Source organism: Temnothorax curvispinosus, unplaced genomic scaffold (genome assembly GCF_003070985.1).
Source record: "Temnothorax curvispinosus isolate PA1 unplaced genomic scaffold, ASM307098v1 QBEX01010286.1, whole genome shotgun sequence".
In the NCBI taxonomy this organism is placed as follows: domain Eukaryota; kingdom Metazoa; phylum Arthropoda; class Insecta; order Hymenoptera; family Formicidae; genus Temnothorax; species Temnothorax curvispinosus.
Window position 1 is genome coordinate 132523 of NW_020220066.1, and position 18880 is coordinate 151402.

The 18880-nt window shown below is 44.3% G+C and overlaps 1 protein-coding gene across 1 annotated transcript in view; it reads left to right on the forward strand.

Annotated features, from left to right (window-relative positions):
* Positions 1-18880, forward strand: part of LOC112460022 — a 45002-nt gene that overhangs the window by 21422 nt on the left and 4700 nt on the right. The window contains exons 3-4 of the mRNA XM_025024437.1: positions 16398-16540; positions 16879-17181. Coding sequence (XP_024880205.1) covers positions 16398-16540; positions 16879-17181 — 446 coding nt within the window. The remainder of the gene's footprint in view (positions 1-16397; positions 16541-16878; positions 17182-18880) is intronic.

Here is an 18880-nt window from a genome sequence, read left to right on the forward strand (position 1 = left end):
GCGTAGGCAGGCAAAGCCGCGGTACGATTTTGAGTGGATATACAGTTAGAGCGGTATCAGGGCGGCAGGATACGGAGGGTCCTTCGGCGGAATCCTCTCGCGAGCGGTCGAACGGCGTCCGAACGGATTGCGAAAACTCACGTCATAGTGCCCTGGTGGCAAAACCTCCGGTAAATCTAGACAAATCCGTCGAACGGAAGTGGAGGAACTCGCTAATCTGGAGCCTCGTACGCCGCACGTCAGAAATTGAAGACGCGTCTCTTTCCGCGCCAGGACAAGCAAATGTGATCTTGAGTGGCTTGTAAGTGAGATATCACGTGCTGTAGGGACGATGTTAAAATACGATATGGATTCTTTGCATTAATTGCGCTGTAATATTTCATGCTGTTTGCGAAACAGTGCTGTATCATGCGATCTCATAAATCCTCGAGCATTTTGAGAAAAATATTAATTACAAAGTATTAATTAATATTAATTCGTGGTCCGCGTTGATTATTTTAAGAAAACTATCGTGATTTTTGAAAAATCTAAGAATAATTATTTGTGTGTGTAAAAACTAAAAACTAATATATACATTAAATTGAATAAGAAATTTGATTGCGAGAAGCAAATCAATGCTGTTATTTTATCTGGATGTGAAAATTAAGTTTTTTATTCTCCAGTGTTTTCACCGACGTAATCCTTCTAATCTTTCTCTGCATAGTCGTGGCAAAATTAATGTTTCGTTCGGTCGATACGAAAGCCGACGGATATTTATTGTTGGGAGCAAGATGATCCCTCGGGTGATCCTGCCATTAGGAACAAAGGCGCGAACAGGCGTCAATGCGTAATCATGAACTCCTGATATGAAAACGCCCTAAACTCCGTCTAAATCCAGGATCAGCGAGGTCTCGCCGGTAGTTATCCCGGGCGCGCGTTTCTTCCCGCTAAGACACCAACGATTCGCCGTCTATCCTATAAGATCCTGGTACAAAAAGCCCTTCGAATTCAACGGAAATCTCGGATGCGACCGGCGATCCTGCGGCGCGTAGTACAAACTTTCGATTCCTTTTATGCTACCCTGCTGACTTAAGGACTCGAGTATCCTTAGAAAGCTCGCTAGAAAATCTCGATGTCCTTTTCTACCGCTCCCGTCGCGTATTCAAACGATCTGTGGGGCGGGGGGGGCTCCGTGTACTCTTTCAGAAATTCGAATCGCGCACCGAGAGACGGCGATGGACGGCGGATTCATTAATCAGGGGGATCCTTGTATCGTTTGCGGCCGGCACTGTCGTCGGCTAACTTTGATCTCGCAACTAATTCTTCATCCTCTTCCGGTAGTAAAAATTAAACGATGATAAAGAGTAAGACGAACTACCGGTTACGGCTAATCGACCTTGGTGAAAGTGGCCATTAATTTTTATCGCGAGGCTCGATAAACTCAACGCGCAGTAATCGCGCGCGTCTCGGAAAGGCGCCATCGTCGTCGTCGTTTGCAAATAAGTCAACTCTTCCTCGAATTAATCCCCGATCCTGGAGGTGGCTCGAAATAATCCGAGATTAAAGCTCGCGCGAGCGATGACGGCGATGAAAGAGAAGCGCGCGCATAAGTAAACTCGGGTCGAGCGGGAGCGACGCGACGGCGACGGGGAGAAAGGAACTTGGACGCAAAAAAGGACGGAACATGATCTTAATTCCGTCGAATGGGGACCGTCACAAATCTCGATCTTCCTGCTTAGCCGTCGTACCCGGTGCCGAATAAAGGGACAGGCCCGTCGCGTCGCCGGGGAGGGGCAGAGGAAGGGAGGGATGAGAAATAATTTCACTTGGTCGAACTGGTTAAGATTCATAATTTATGATCTTGGCAATAATCCGCGGCGGATGGGAAAGCGCGGGAAAAGGGAGAAGGGGCGATATGCCGGGGGCAGGGAAGGGAAACGTGCGAGAAGGGGCGAGAAAGTATATGCGAATGAAAAAAAAAGAGAGAGAGCGAGCGAGAGAGAGCGGTAGGTAGGACTTATCCTTTGATCCAGGATTTATTTAACTACGGTCCCAGCCCGGGGCTTATCCCGGGGGAGGTTTTAACCATCAAGGGGGCACGCTATTGATTTTTAGCTCGAGGGGGATTAAAAGCGCACTTTCGTAACACTATACCGTCGCGCACACGGACAAACGCCGTACCGCGGCGCGGCGCGCGATTGTCATCGATTGCCATGTCGAATGTGTGGAGAACAACGCGGCGCGAGTTGAATTAATTTCGCGCTCTTCGTCGCCGCGCGAGACCGAATCGCGGGATCAGCAGGAAGGGATTTTCTTCGTCCTTGATGCGCGTAGCCGCGATAACGCGATCCGCTGCTTATTGTAGGTTCGAAACGCGCCTGGCGTCTGTTTGACGGTAGAATTTCGTTTTCTTCTACCAAATCCTCGCCATTATTTATCGCACTTGTGTGATTTTACGTCGCGTTATCGGCATTTAATCTTTCTCATCGCGTTATCGGATCCGTGAACGTAATTTTTGTTTGCCTTGATGATTCCGAGCGTGAGTTGTAAAATTTTTGTAGAGTTTACGAATAAACTGGCGCCGTGTTTAATATGCAAAGATACGCAACTGCTTGGGATTAATTTGTTAAACGGCAGATTCGTTCGCTTTATAGCATTTAAAATATTCTATTAATGATAGCGTATTATTATATAGTTTTTAATTCACAAATGAAAATGAACACAATAATAAAAGAAATATAAAATGAATTACTATTATTGAAAAAGACACATTGTTTAATAGAGTTTTATTGTTCTTCAAAATACATGTAAGTATAATTTATACGACTTTTTAAAGACAAGTTGCTGTGCATCACAATAGCCGTAGGTCATAAAGCGTTATAAATAAAAATTTTAATATACTTGGTAGAGCACTTTTTGAACGTTCCTCGAACGTTGCTGTTAAAAACTCCCGTAAGAAGAAGACGAAGCGCGATCAGCGAAAATCGGCGATTGACCATGACTCGAGCGCGCTATTGAAGCCGAAGTATAACGAAATAATCCGCATGCACGTGCCTTTTCTCGACGGATGAGCAGTCCCTCGACAAAGGGGAAAATCTGTTGTGCCGCTGGTCGCAAGAAATGATCCGTCACCCGTCATTCTCGTCCGATCTTCTTTCCCCCCCATGAACGCGCGTTATCGAGGCGACGTGATTCCTCGCGCGTCATAACGGACGGAACGCGTTACAGGGATCAAAGTGCAACGAACGACGGCGGCGATGCCTGATGGAAATCCGAAAGTCGGCGATGCAACGAGCCGTGCCGCGCGCGCGGGGGTTGATAAAAAAGCCGCGGCTTACGCGCGCGACGAGGCACGTATGTGCCATACTAGCGCAGCGCAGCGCAGCGCGGAGAGCCGATCGACGGCTTTAAGAAGGAATACACGTCGGTTATCTTCACGGGTCAGCGCCCACGGGTGCCGGCTTAATCTTCGGCCGAAGAAGGAAGAAGAAGACGAAGGAGGAGAGACGCGCCGCCGCAGAGAGAAGGGTCGGGCACTTATCTTTATCCGGCGTTCTAACGACCGTGCGAGGAGTGTCGCTCGCAATCGTCGGCTCTTTTACGAGTTGATTCGAAACGACCTGCGCGGGCGATTAGCGCGCGTTTTAATCACTGAAGGGAACGAGCGATTTCATCGAAGATCCTTTCTCACGCCGCGGTTTCTTCTGTCTGTCAGTAGGTACTTCTCGGCCCGTGGCCGTTCCCCGAAAATGCTGCGAAAATACGGACAGTGACGTGATAACGGAAAAATGTCTAGTGTAAAAGCACGTAATTAACGTAGCACGGACGTTTCTCCATAACAATAGATGTATCGAATTGATTTACGTTGAGATGTTAGTTAAGATGCAATAATCGTATGTCTCAGTTACCGAGAAATATATACGTTACAGCTGTTCCCCGTTTGCCGTACTGTACAGTATCGCACTTGAGTAATCTTGTAAATCATAAGAATGCGGCAGCTGGGACAGATAACTTGTGCACAATTGAAAGAGCAAGTGGATGCAACATTTGCAATGATTTAAGTTTATCTGCTTTAAAGTTGAATTGATGTGCGTGATCACCGTAATGTGATTTAATATTCCATATAGAGACATCCCTTCTCGCCATGGATTAGGTCCATTAAATACTATCGCCCCATTAATTTCACAGCGCTATACGCAATTGAAAATTACAATTAAGCCGTAAACTTTTTTCTAGTTTTTCTTTTAACGCCCTATTCGTAAAAACGAGAATATGTATGCGTATATGTATCTCTCTCTATTTGCTTTTCCATCCGTGGTTGACGATTCTGCACGATTTTATCCGGCGTTAACATTTTCGTAACATTCTCCATAAATGAAAAGAATTTCGCTTTTCCGAACGCACAAGAGTACTTATTCAACAGAAGCGAATATCGTTCCTTTTCGTCGTCGCTAACGAAACGGCCGTGGCGCGTTTTTCCTCTCGAAATGAATCGCGGCCGGTATCTATTATACAAAATATGTACGGCGTTGTACGTGTATATTTTTGCGTTAACGCTTCTAATGATTAAAACGAAAACGCGCGGAGCGGCGCCTGGAATAACGATCAGGTGCAACCGGCCGAATCGTTACCGGCTAGCCGGGCTGTTGCGTGCGTCCCTGCGAGCACGAGCTGTGTAAATCGTATTAGGGATTATTGCACGATCAAAAATATCCCCCGTAGGATAATCCCCGAAGGTGGCGGCGATGTGTTGGTGGCATTAACTCCGACGTGTTATATCGCGATGCGTATAGGTATACGGCGATCCCACCGACCTCACCTTTCCTCTCGCTCCGCCACCCTCGTCAACCTCTCCTCGTCTCTCTTTCTCGTCATGCGTGTCTCCTATTCTCTCTCTCTCTCTCTCTCTCTCACCCTCTTTCTCTCCTGTATGTTACCGCGCGAAAGCGTGCGTATACGTGTGCGCGAAATCGTGTGCGTTCGCTCACTCGCCGGCCTCCGCGAAAATCCACGCCTCTGCATCCTGCTTTCGATTTATCTTTCTCCTCTTTCAGACTCGGGGCAGGTGATGTCGCCGGGAGGTATTTTTCAGCCGACCGGTAATAATCATTAAAACATTGAGAATGGCTAAGCGACGCGACAAGTAACTTGAATCTATTTCCAGCATTGTTATTGAGATCAATCGCTGCGGTTTGACTACAATAAGTGCACCGAGATTCGAAATGGTGTGCATGGTGGCATAAATCAAATTAAAATAGATTAATAAAATTAATTAAAATTGCGCTTAATTATTTTGGTGTGACATAAATAGTTTACTATCTTTACAATAAAGTATGATTTTTATATTTATATCAGATATTTTTATAAGCCATTTAAATACGATTTATGCCACTGTCACCGATCACGGTTCGAAAAGAGGAGAGCAGCTAATTATATTTATACCATTAATGAAATTACTTTATTAATTTATTAAGTATATGATAATAATTGATATTATTATTTGCTAATTTCACACGACTAATGGATAATTGTGAACATCAATATTATTTTAATTATGACAAAATTGCAATTATTAAATTTAATTCTTATAAGGTATATCTTCAAATATTTCCGATATGGTTTGACGCAGATTAAATAATCAAAATCACAAGAATACGTGACGAGTTAATCTCGACAGCTCGTATTAATTCTACGATTCTCATAGGCATAATAAGTTGAATAAGCGAGTGGAACTTTACTCGTCGATTAATGCGAGTCGCTTTCGCAGCCTTAAAGATACGATATCGCGCAATACATTATCCAAATGTATAAGAAGAGTAAAGAAGTTACACGGCAAAGGGAGGCTTCTCATAAGCCGAATTGTCGAATTGGCTCCCTTTTTAATTATCCCCGACGAGGGATGAAGCCGCGCGACTCGTTGGACTCCATTGTGCATTCATAATGGTCGCAAGGCAGAGAGAGCCTTAATGTTCTAAGGCTCTTATAAATATAAATGTAAGGCGGTGTCTCGCAAGCAGCGTCTTCGTGTTGTGCACTGACAGGGCGGTCACGACGTCGGCTCGCCGTTGAACGCCGCGCTCAGCTCGGCCTCGGCTTTGCCGCTCCGCATCTATTTTTAATAGGATTTGTTAACTGACGCTGCATGTATACATACCGAATTTTACATAGATAGCGATATACAATGCGCCCGCTATCGCGGTCGAAAAAGTCGTTTGCAACGCAAACTCGCCGTCTCGCTTTCACATAATTTCATTTTGGGAAAGCGCGTTGTCTTGCTGGTTAATCGGATCGTTAGATCGCCCTCGATATCGAAGTTTCCGACGATGTTAATTAACGCCATTATTATGTATTATCCTTTTTTTTTAACGGAAGATTGAGGTTTCATTGATGAAAGATCGATTTCGGCTTCGAGCGTCGAGATGAAACGCCGGTAAATTGAATTTGCACGAGAGCCACGCCAGTTTTTGATCGCAGCTCCTTATAAGACACGTGTCCGCGATTTCCATTCTGTGAAGCGCGGCGCGACTATTAAAATGATATTGACAATGACCGCTATTTATCGGCGTTGTTCTCGAACGCGAGCGCATTACGCCGTAATCATCATTAATTATTATTTAAAGTTTCACCCGGCGACGATTGGTACTCCGGGAATCCATTTGTCTTCCGCTTCTCGCAACAGCTGCGTAGCCGATTTTTGTTACTTTCTTTTTCAATTCCGCGTATCACGATACAGCGAGGAAGGAGAGGGAGTGAGAAAGGATAGTAGAGCGTGGGGCGCGCATTAATCACTTGCTGAAACATCATGCGCGTTTTCGCGCCCGTTCGCGGAGCAGCGCATCGCTGCACTATGCGCGCATACGTTATAGCCGACGCAAATCAACAAAAAGCATTAGCATTCTTCCAGAGTGCTTATTGTTTGAATATCTCGCGGTTTATAACGAGACGCCACTGTGTGCTAAAAATTCACGTATGTTGGCGATTTTGTTTTTTAGTCAATAAACGTTTCCATAATTTTATTACGCTTTGTAACATAAGATGCTTCGACGAAAGAATGTTCGTTTTTAAATGAATGCATTAAGAATATATTTCTGATCAATCAATATTATACCGTTTCTTCTATACAATTTCTAAATATTAATTAAAATTGTTAATGTAACCAAAGAACGGTTGAAACGAAGATGAATGACGTCATCGAGAAGACCAATGATTCTTCAGGGCTGTGCGAATAGCTAATTAGAAATGTATATAGAAGCACAAACCGTTGAACTGCGACTGATAGAAACCGAATGTGGAAAGCAGCCCCTTCGCGCGCGAGACAGAACGGAAGACGCGCTTCGTCGCCTTCGACGAGGGCAGGACAATCCTATTTCTTTCTTATGCAAAATCTCCGTATGCGTAGCGTGTTAAGGGATTAAAAGTCTGCTCTATAGGGTCAGCCGGAGGCTTACAAGGCCTAACAAGATTAGCCTAAGACGCCGAGTCCGCATACCCCGGGGATTACACATTATGTATTCACCTGGATGTATTCGAACGGAGATCTAGTTCGAGTTCCCGCGTCATGCGTGTAAGAAAGCGCAAGTCTGGATCGTGCGTGTGTGTGTGTGTGTGTGTGTGTGGCCGGGCTTAACGATCGCATCTCTCGGTGCCTGGTATGATATGAGCGATCCGTTGCATCGGAGCGCGCCGATTTCGGGTCGTCAGAGGCGGGAATGGATTTGCGGATCTTCGGGTCGTTAAACGAGATCGAAACGACCGGTGGAACATTGGCTCTTTCGAGTGTGCTGCGTTGTTTTACTCAACTTCACGAAAGACGTCACGCGATCGAGATATTCTGTTTCACCATTCTTAACTTCTATAAGATTCATATACGTTTCTGATAGTGAAGTATACCGCGTATTTCAATACGACTTGTTCTAATTGCAGATGCGGTAATTATTATTAAATTAAATTACGATATACGAAATGTCAGCAGGATTAACAGAAGTAAATCAGGTAAAAGTAGAGAAACTGTGCCTCGACGTCTCTTCTTCAAGAAATATATATTTGCACATATACATTTTCCACATTTAAGCTAATCGATGACACAGAAAACCATTTCAGATTGTATTTAACGGCGCATAACATATTTAGCGACGTTATTCGCGAACGTCGCGCTATTGTTATGTCACACAGACTCGCTCTCGTAAGGAAATTGCGTAAAAAGACCGCTATACTTCGCCGCTCGCGACCCCTGTTCTGATCTGTCACGGTTTATCACGCGGGCCGAAACATTTTTCCGTTTCGCCGGGGTCTGACATAATCTCCTCACCGGGCGTGGAAATCGCACGCGACTCTCTCTCTCGGCAGGCACATCTGAGTGTATTGTAATAATAGAGCGCGCATATAGAGCGATCCTATAAGAGCGCCGGAAAAGAGAGCGGAGCTCTCCGAGGGGGAGTCTTATCTTCCCTGGTCGGCTAGAACTCTATTTCGAGGCGAGATACGCGAGTCTCGACGGCGGCTTTTAATGTCTTTTCTCTCTCCGTGTTTTGATTAAGAGAGCGGAGCCCGGGATATGCTTCGCGATCGCGGCGAGAAGGAGAGAGAGTGATGCGCCGGAGCGGAGAGACGAGATACGACGAGAGAGGAAAAGACGGGGAGGAAGAGAGAGCGCGCTTTGAGTAATTGTCCGCTTGTAACTGTCAGCTCGTCAGAAGCTGACTACCTTCGGGAGTACGGCGAACGAAGATCGAGATAAGCCAAGCTCTAAATTCGTTATGACGAATCGTGAATCCGAAAGAATCAATTTCTCCAAAAAAACAAGGCAGCTCTATCACAAAATTGGCTTTATCAGGCTGAACAGTACTACGATTATCGGTACCCATTCGATTTAGAACGATAACTTTTAATTGTTATTCCGAGGAATTCGGCAGTGCTACACGTGGAATACTTTCTCCGAAAGGGTTGCGACGCGACACGCGAGATTACGGGAGAACGTCGTCGAATTTCAGCCGCGACCTTCGTGACCAGGGTCGAAGAAATAGGAGTAAGAATTTCCTTAGGCGGATACACCGCAGATACCGGGCGAAGATGGGTAGGAGTAAGTGGTGGTTTTGGCAAGGGGGATGTTCTGATGCGATTTCACGCTGGATTTGCCTAAGATCTCCGCTAAGGAGCCCTTTAACCCTCCCCTTTTACCCTTCCCCCAGGCTTCACCCTTCTATCACGAATCCTCTGCTCTAGTGGCTGCCGTTTTCTCCGCTCCTCCCACTCTCGCTTCCTCTCACTTCGATCTTAATCACTCCCCCGAAGAAACCGTCGAAGATTACGTATCTTAGCACACAATGTCGCTAAAACGCCGTCATTGTTTAAAAGAACCGGCAACCATGTTTCAATTAACTCCTACGCGCCGAAATACCGTCGAGGTTTGAAGGGGAAACCGCACTGTGACGCAATTTGCTACACCTATCATTTATTCTTCCCAGTTGCGTAAAGTGTCTTTCGATTAATAAAAATTCTAATTAATTTACGTTGATAAACACGATCATTAAGAAGCTGTTTAATGTCTACGATTCCAACTTGTTAGTAACACGACGTTGGTAACACGGTGTTCATTATATCAGATTGTTGCGAAAAATGCAAGTCACACGGAGCGAGCCGCTCCGTGGCGCACGTCTTGCACCCATAATCCCTGACGCGCCGAGTACGCTCGCGAGCTTGTTTGATCTCACTTCTCGACCTGTCCCCAGTCCAAGTCGATCCAGCTAAATATTTCAGATCGGTCAGAGCGAACTGGAATAGCCAAATCCGTTAGTATTCCTCGGCCAATGGGAATTCAGGTTTTGCTTGAGACCCTCGTGGATTAGACGGCGCCTCTCGGTGCCTCGTTGCGCGCATATCCGTGTTTTAAGGACGCTTGCATGCCGCCCCGTGGATGTGCCCCCCCCGATGTCTTAGTGTCGGCCCCATTCCACGTATATGCAAACCCTCTCATGGCTTAAGCTAAGGCTAAGGCCGAGGCTCTCCCCCGGGATTACTACGTCATTCTGCAGGACTCCTCCGGTCGCCGGAAGGATCAGCTCTCTTCCTTCTGAGGATTTCGCGCAGGACTCCATCCTGTTCCTAAATCAGCTTGTCAGACCGAGTCATTGCACGCCGTTTCGTTCTTATTTCGTTCGCGCTCGTCGTCATTGCGCTTACGACATTGCGGGGGTACACCGGCACAAAGCATGCGCCGGGATCACGCTAATCTGGAGCATTTAAGTTCGTCGGATTGCGCGTCTATATTTGGTTTATCTTACTTTGTCCGTTGCACGTAAATTATTTCTTGAATTAAATCATCGCCCGAAAGACCTTTTGTTTCAAATTTAGAATGACTGTACCATGTGATATTCTTTGATAGATTGCATTTATAATTAACATCAAGTGGTGAATGAAATAAACTTAGTTTTTTATTATTAGCTAATATTAAGATTGCGTTTAGTGTAATCGAACATAGATAGGTTCTACGTCAAATATTGTAGAATTGGATTTAGGTCTTCAGGTCTTTACCAGAACAAGTATATATATTATATATCTATATAACTGTATAAATTGAGATATTATCCCTTCCCCCTTCGTCTCTGTAAGTAGCGCTATAGAATGTGATATGAGTTCCTAAGTTGGTTGCAATAAATATGCTAATACAAAGATAGGTCTCTCCCGATTCTGGCGTTAATATTTGGAAGATTGGGCGCGAAGCTCCTGGTGGCGGCGTTTGCGGTTCCCCTCCAACCCCCCTTCCGCCCCTACCGCCGCGACTTTCGCCCGAGAAACTTTTCAGAGTGACAGGCGGTTACGCGTCCCGACGGTGATAAGAAGTTTCTAGATATTACTCTTCAGAATCCGAGGAATAATCCGTCTATCGTGCGGCGGTAATAGACGACCGGAACCTGTCCTTGGTGCCACCTAAATCATCCCCCAATGAGTTGGCGTTCACAATAACTCGTTACCGAAAATCCAAATTAAGCTCCTTAGCCGAGAAATTTACGAGACGTTCGCCCTCTTCGGGGGCCCCGCTTCGCGCCACCCCTTTCGTCCCGCGAGGCAGTTTACCGAAGTAATTTTAATCTTCCGCACACGCGGGACACACGGTGATGCGTGTGCCCGCGCGCGCTCGTGCACGCACACACACAAAACGCACCGATCACGCGTTGTGCGTGCGAGTCGCGCGGTCGCACGTGTGCGCGTATGTGTGAAGAAGCGCAGACGGAGAACGGCGATGGTGAAGTATCGGAGAACTACACCCTTCTCTTATTCTCCACGTTGTATAAGAGCTTACCCTCTAAGCATCTTAGGGCAAGTTTTCACCCTTGCTTCCAGCGAGCGACGGGTACGTTCGCCGTACCGGCGATCACGGCGATCGTGTTTGTCGGCGAAGGGATCGACCGAATCCATTTCTCGATGAATGAAGATGTCCGTTTTTTTTTCTTACGAGTAATCTTCTAACCATTTCTCAGTCTAGACACTATTATTCCAGCCACTACACACGCTTTCTCGACAGTCGAAAAAATGAAGTATTGTGTATTGATATCAATGAAGATATATTGATTTTTAGAAGAAATTGTATATTTCGATAAATTCTGAAGGTGTAAATAACAAAATCATTTTTTTTATTGCTAATTAAATTAATTGCACGCACGTATAAATTCCAAAAATAACAAAAATGGACAGAAAATAGTAGAAATTTTATTTTTTTATTTTATTTATTTGATATCGTAGAACAAGCGGAAATGCTGTTAATCTTATATTCCTTGCGCGCTATCTAGATGCAGTTAGCTCACACAAATGTGAGAGTAACTTCAGATGCTATTAAGATACTTCGTTGGCTACGGTGCGTGATCCAGCCGCTATGAATCGGCTAACACTTAGATTTAGAAGGTTTCGTTGCGTGGTCGGTGATCTTATAAGCGCCAGCTGGAAGGTTATCTAATTATGTCTTATCTGTTGTTTTCAACGGACGTAAAGCTTAGCGACGCCGAACGAGCTTAAATTGCACGCGAGCTTACGGATAATGGCATGCTTTGCATGCTGCGCAAAGCAATGTGCGGAGCCCGAGAAAGCTGGAAGCTATTCAGTATTCTCCGATCGATTGATCATAAATACATGACGAGCGTGGGCCATCGATAGCTCTCGGTTCCTTAATCAATCGAATGTAACGCGTCGAATAGAACGGACGCGATGGTAGAATCTCGACGAGCATTAATCCGGAGGACCGAGGACATTAACGGAGAGAGCTCGGATGACCGGGACGGTTCGTTAGCGAGAGAGGAAAATAAAAGCGACGCGGAAGGGCGGGGGGGGGGGAAGCACGAGAAAGGAAAGAGAGGGGAAGAGAGAAAGAGGACGGGTGTCGCAGATAAAGACTTCGAAAGAGCCGGTCGCTTATCTGTAAAGACCGACATCCGCCGGATCAGCCCCAGATACCGAAACCACCCACACTTTCCTTCTGGTGCACGCGCTTAGGCTAAGTTCCGAGAGGACGGAAGCAGCCGACTTCCAGGGATCGCGAATTCCGCCGCACGCCGCGCCGCGCCGCGCCGCAGCTGGGGGCTCAGATATCCCGATGGCGCGATTCGTTTCTTTTGGACATGCAAACTGCAAATTGGGTTTTTCGGCCGTGCTCGCGCACCGGATCGACCAGAGGCGAACACGGGCGCGGGGTCAACCGAGAAGAATATAGTGTTATTCGGACGATTTGAACGTGGCTTCGTAGCCTGATTCGATTTCGAGAGATTAAGCCGAGTCGTCTTGGATTACCGAGTCATCAAGACGAAGAAGAAACCTTAAGACTTAACGGTCCCAGAATGGACACTGAGTTTGCGCTCTTCGGTCGTGGTATTTCAGATGAAGGTGTCAAACAAGCGATAATTTTCTCACGTCCTTTAACGACTTATATCTTTTAACAGGTTTATCTTGATAAGCGCGAGTGCAACTCGATTTAGTTAAGTGGCTGATGCATTCACGTATGAATTGTAACTCAGAAATTCTTTTATGCTTATTCTTCAGCTACGTATAATGTTATGTAAACCACTTATAGATTTTTTTAATTGACTTATTTCACAACTCACGAAAGTTAAGAACGGTTTAACATTTGAACGGATTATGGCTCTTCTTTTTCCTAGATTGAACATTTAATTTAATTTAAGTGTTAAATACCGAAACTAAAAATCTAAATTCTTATCCTCGTTTTAAGCCACCGAGAAATTAAATTCATATTATTTTCCCCACTCCTTCGTCGCTCCGTTTAATCGCATCCGAGCACGCCGATATAGCGACGGAAACGTCACTGTCGATGAATCTAAATGGCGTGTGCTTTTCCCGTCAGTGATTTAGAAAGATTCTCGGTAATCTCGGAGCGCGCTGGTAATCATCTCGCGCGGAGAAAACGAGGGTCGCGAAGAGACGCGGAAAGAAATATTCGGCGGTGATTCTTCGACCGCACCCCCTTCAAATCGCGCTTTCCGTGCCGAACGCGGCCATTATCGCGGCGGTGCGGAGTGGGCGATAGCGGGGTGCTGAAAAATATGTTCCAACTTTTTATCTTGTATCTGCACCACCGCACCGTCTCGGTGCAGAACTGAGCGGTCTGTTAATTTGCGAAGTTGAGAGTTTCGTAATCGTGCTACGAGTCCGATGCGTTTCAGCCACAAAACGGACGATTCCGCAAAATAAAAAGAAGACGAGATATTAGGAAGCTTTATTCCTTAATTGTAAAATTATTTTCTTTCAGTATAATATGTCTTGAATATATTTTTTAAAACCTTTGCTGGAGATTAATTTTAATAATTATTATACGTATCTATTTATCATTTCTCTTACTTCCGGGTTTAAATTTCTTAACTTTTTATATGATTAATCAATGAAATTAATAATTTTATTTCCGATATTTGCAAATATTTCTTGATTTTTTGTAATTTTAGATAAATATTATACTATTATACAAAAAAATGATGTATGTACATCAAGTCAGCGATAAATAGATTGCGGCGAGACTTAACAATACAAGAAATCGCTAACGCGAAATACAAGACGAAGCCGTCGTGATGAAAAAGAACCATCGAGAGAAACTGGTTTCGCTTCTTCAAGGGTTGCCCTTCGGATGAATCTTATCTTTCGACGAGAGCTGTCAAAGACGAAGCGGCATGACGCTTCCGTCGTGCGGGAAGATAACCGGAAGCCCGATAGGTTCTGCACCAGAAATGAGAAATGTCTTTGCGGTTGCAGAGATTAAAGATTTCGCGGATGAGTAGTTGCCATCGTTTCCACTTCTTTCCCTACGATCGATTTTTAGCGTGTTTTGTTGCAGCGTATAAAAATAAATTGAACAATTAAAGAATGCACTTTGAATTGTATTTTATTATTATTAATACATTATACAGTATATTAGGAATTATTTATAATTTGTCCATAAATAGAAATAGAGTCTCAATTAATTATTTCAGTTGGCGTTACTTCAGTTTATGGAAAAAACAATCTTAAATTGCGTGATAAATCTCATAAAGCGAACACTTTCGTGATCAGGCAGCGAGAGTGTATCGTAGACTCGCGTCGAGACGACGGCGACGCGTCGGTAATAAACAGAGCGCGTAATACGACGTCCCCGCGATTAAGTCCTGCGGCGTAAAAGCCCACCTTAAACCAGCTGATCCCGGTACAAAGACGACGCAAGGACGGGGCGCCTTAATGAAAACTATACGTACCTAGATTAAGGTGGACACTGGTCAGCCTTCGGACCCGCCAGAGATACGACCTGTCTTATGCAACGTAGGGAGAGCGGGCTCTATGATGCCCGGCGTATTAGATGGAAGTTTCGGCCATTAATACCTAATATCATGCCGCTGGCAGTAAATCCTTTGTTGGTCATCTCTGACGGGGACTTAACGCCTTGCATCAAGTCCATCAAGAGACATTCGACCTATCTATCAATCCGGGTACAATCCAATATTGCACTTTGATTAGCTTATCATATTCGCGAGGAGTGCAATTTTGATATCAATCTACTGTCAGGAATATAAATCTGTAGGAAAAATTTCATCTGTATTTTCCTACTACGGGGATATTGCTCTACTATAGTCCCTTCTATGAATTTCAAGTTGATTCATCCCAAGCGAAAATAAAGTCATTACTTTTTACCACAATATTGTAACTTTTAGCACTAAATGCCATTTTATAATTAAATATTAATCTAAATTTCTATTAAAATTATTAAATTGTTGTTTGAAAAGTTATGTCAATGGCAATCGCTAAATTACATTTCTTCAGCAGTGCACTGCCTTTAGGGATATGCATTTCGGGTGGACACACGTGACATCGATTAATCCACTGATTTCGACTGACAAAAATGTATAGTCGTGCATTCCGAACAATGCGAAATGTACGAGCATGTCAGTAAACAGCGCGTTCAGTAATCTCATCGAAAATTTGGCGGTGCTCTTTAACGGATGAGTATAGGTATATACCACAACCAGGAATTGTGTGGGTGGAACTTTCCCTCTTCCACCCCTCTTCCTTTCAGTCTTTCTTTCGCCATCCCTCTCTCTTCCTTCTCGCACTCCATTTCCTCGGGTTTCGCAGAAGTCTGGGATTATGACCTGGAGTGGGATAGACTCCCGGACTTAAGTCAGGGTTACACAAGGATCGCAGCTATTGTGCCATCGCGCAGGTCCCATTGTCTCGGGATAGACGAGTGGATCTGCATATGCTTAGCACCGGAGTTAAACTTCTCTCTCTCCCTCTCGCGTTTTGCATCGCCCTCTCTTTCTCTCTCTCTCCTTCTCTCTCCCTGTCTTCTCTTGGCGATCTTCAATGCGCGCTCCGCGAATCATCCTGCCCCTCGAATTTGGATGCCGAAACGCCGAAAACTATACCTATTGTCAGCCGGATGTAGAAGCTAGTGCTTCAGCTGAAGCTACGAGACGATTTGAGGCATTCATGAACTTCGCGGAGCCTTCGTGAAGATATCTTTGGTTTCCGAATTAAATTAATTAGGCTAAGGTCTCTCATTTTCAAGAAATCGTAAATTATTTATTGTTAATTCTTGATCATCTAAAGATCAATCATAGTGAGAAGCGTAGAAAAGTGTAAAAGAAACGTGTAATTGAAATATTGATAAAAAGTAAGACAATAATGTACTACAATACATTAAATAATTAAAGACCTTAATTAAAGACCGACGTAATTATATGAAAAATTATATAGCTTGTATCCAGTGGCAAAAGCGACCATGGAATTTTCAATCGAGGATTTACATTACATGCAATTAAGTCACATTCGTAAAATTATGTAATTGTTAGCTAATTTGTTACCCATAGTAAATTTGTTACTCCATTGTTGCCCGTAATGAGAGCAGATTGTCGAGCGTCGACGTTACTTCACGCAAACTCTTTTGTCTGTCGCAGCGAAAAATCTGCCGGTGCATTGTGTGGTGGAGACGATTCACAATATCGTGGAAAGTCATGTGAGCAACAGCCGTGAAAAATGGCGAAGTCCCCAAGTGGAGACGGACTCTTACGTTATTATTCCGGTAGCTATGCCCTTTCAGGTAAGAATTATTTTCTTTTATTATAGTATGTATCATTATATCATTGTGTATCTATTGATATAACATAAATAGTTGTAGTTAAAAAAAAACTGAGAAACTTATTTAGATCATAATATTTCCTATTTTAAGAAATTTATTATTTAAATAAAATAATAAGCAAATTGAATTTAGAAAGAAACTAAAGTCTTCTCCACAAAGACGGTGTTTCTTTTTGTACAAGTCAGGAAATTTTAAGAAAGAAAAACATTTTTTTGACTAAAATTATTGCAAGGATTTAGAGATATATATGAAAACATTTTTAAACGACATCAACAATAGTTTTGTTCTTTTGCTGACAGGATTTGGTGGGCGAGGCGCTTGTTCGCCTGGGATACTCCAGTGATCTGATACCAAGTGCTAGAGGGAGCATCGTTATACGTAACTGGAAACCTCTGCCGATGGAGAAGGTCGCCGATGGACCGCTACTGACGGTAGGAGATATCCTGGCCGAATTGACGTCGGTGGCGACCCTGAAGATTCAGGTGTACAGATCCAGGCCGCCACCTCCCAGTCCAGCAGCTGAGGTTAGAAATAAATTGCTGAGGTTGCTCCTGTTGCACAGCCATACGCTTCTCGTCTCCGCCGGGTGCCCTTTGGACGAGGTAGGATGTCTCGAGATCTTAGGTGTTGAAATTTATATTTTTATATTTGAAATTAATGGGTATTTGAAAAAAAAAGAAACGCACGTAGTTGCATTATATTAAATTTATTAAGCACATGTTAAAAAAAGCGTTTGCAATGGATACAGTAGCGAGATGCAAACATATTTAAACAAAACCCCCGTATTTTTTTACAAATATAAGTTAATTCTGAATATTTGGTAGTCATATTCTTCGCGTCTGAAAATTGCAGAACATTATTTTAAAAAGAACTTTCTCAAGTTCTTAAATAAGCGACATATTTTTTTAAATTTTTCTTTATATCTCGGTGCCGATAAAAACGAAGATAAAAAGGAGAAAAAAAATCGCAGGAAAAGAAGAAAATATATAATCTGTAATGAAGGTGCGTTTATTTGAAGAACGAGGTTGAATAACGGCGTACCGAGAGAATTTAAGGGCCATTCGGAGGCGAGATCGGAGCAGGGAATATTCGTAGTAAGACGCGACCGCTTAAAAATGTAAATCTAGCCAGAGTGTGTTTGTCGTCGGGGCACTTAATCTCATTAAGAAGTCCTCCGGCTCGGTACCCTTGTACCTCGGTACCTCCCGGTAAGAACGGCAAGTGGTAATCTTCGGTAGATTCTTGCTCGCGGCTCGCTGATCCTCACCTTGAATAAATGCTTTCTTGGTTTCGAATCACCAGTCGAGAAGTCACCGCGCTTTTGGTAGCTTTTCGTTCCCCGCGCGCGAATCGAAACGCTCGAATAATGAAGCTTTCCCCCCCAATCTCGATACTCGTCTTATTCTGGAATATTTTACGTACATTTGCAATGTTCATTATCTTAATCGCGCTAATTCTTATTATTGGTTGCTATGATTTATGTTTATCTTCTTCCTAAAAGTAGCGAAAGCAGACATTTTCCTGAAGCTATATCTCGATCGAGATTTTAAGGAAAAAGTGGACGACGGTTAGGTTTTTTTTTTTTAACTGTAAAGAGAGATTTATCACAATGTCAACATTTCGCTGACGGTTTCGCAAAGCTGATTCGACAAAAGTTTATTAATGCTGCGCGAACTATAGCGTCTTTCGCTCGATCTTTAGCGACGAAACCGAGTAACGTAATTTCGACTAACGTGAAATCTTTTTCCGCGATGACTTCTCGGGAAGTTTATCCCGATTACGCGGATCCTCCCTTCCGTTCCCCGAAGATTGAAATAGACGCGCGATTTTTCGGGTTGGTCGTCCGCTCGCGCAGACGTGCCCTTCCGACAGCGGAAGATCTCGTAGCGTGTGATAGGATTACCCTTTACTCAACCAAATTCGCAGCCTTCATCAAAAGCCCCCTCGATATCGGTATTGAGAGGGGGGGGGGGAGAGAAGAGGAGCGGTACCCCGCCGCCTCCTCCGAGCCGGCATTATCTAAGTGCACTCTCTTTGAAGATCCCGCTACCCGCCCATCCCCGAACTTTAATGCCGCTCACGGTGGTCTATGATTACCAATTTTCTCTGGCAAACGTTTCCTGCTTGAGTTTCGTAGCCCGACGGCTAATGGCGAACCGCTGTGATGGAGAACCGACGTCTCTCGCATAGATTTGGCTTAATCTGACGATGATGCACGAAGACGTGCCGCCGCGCCGTGCGAGCTCCCCTCTTCGTTTCTCTTTACGTATCTTATGATACTCCTCGGCAACGGTACCTTTT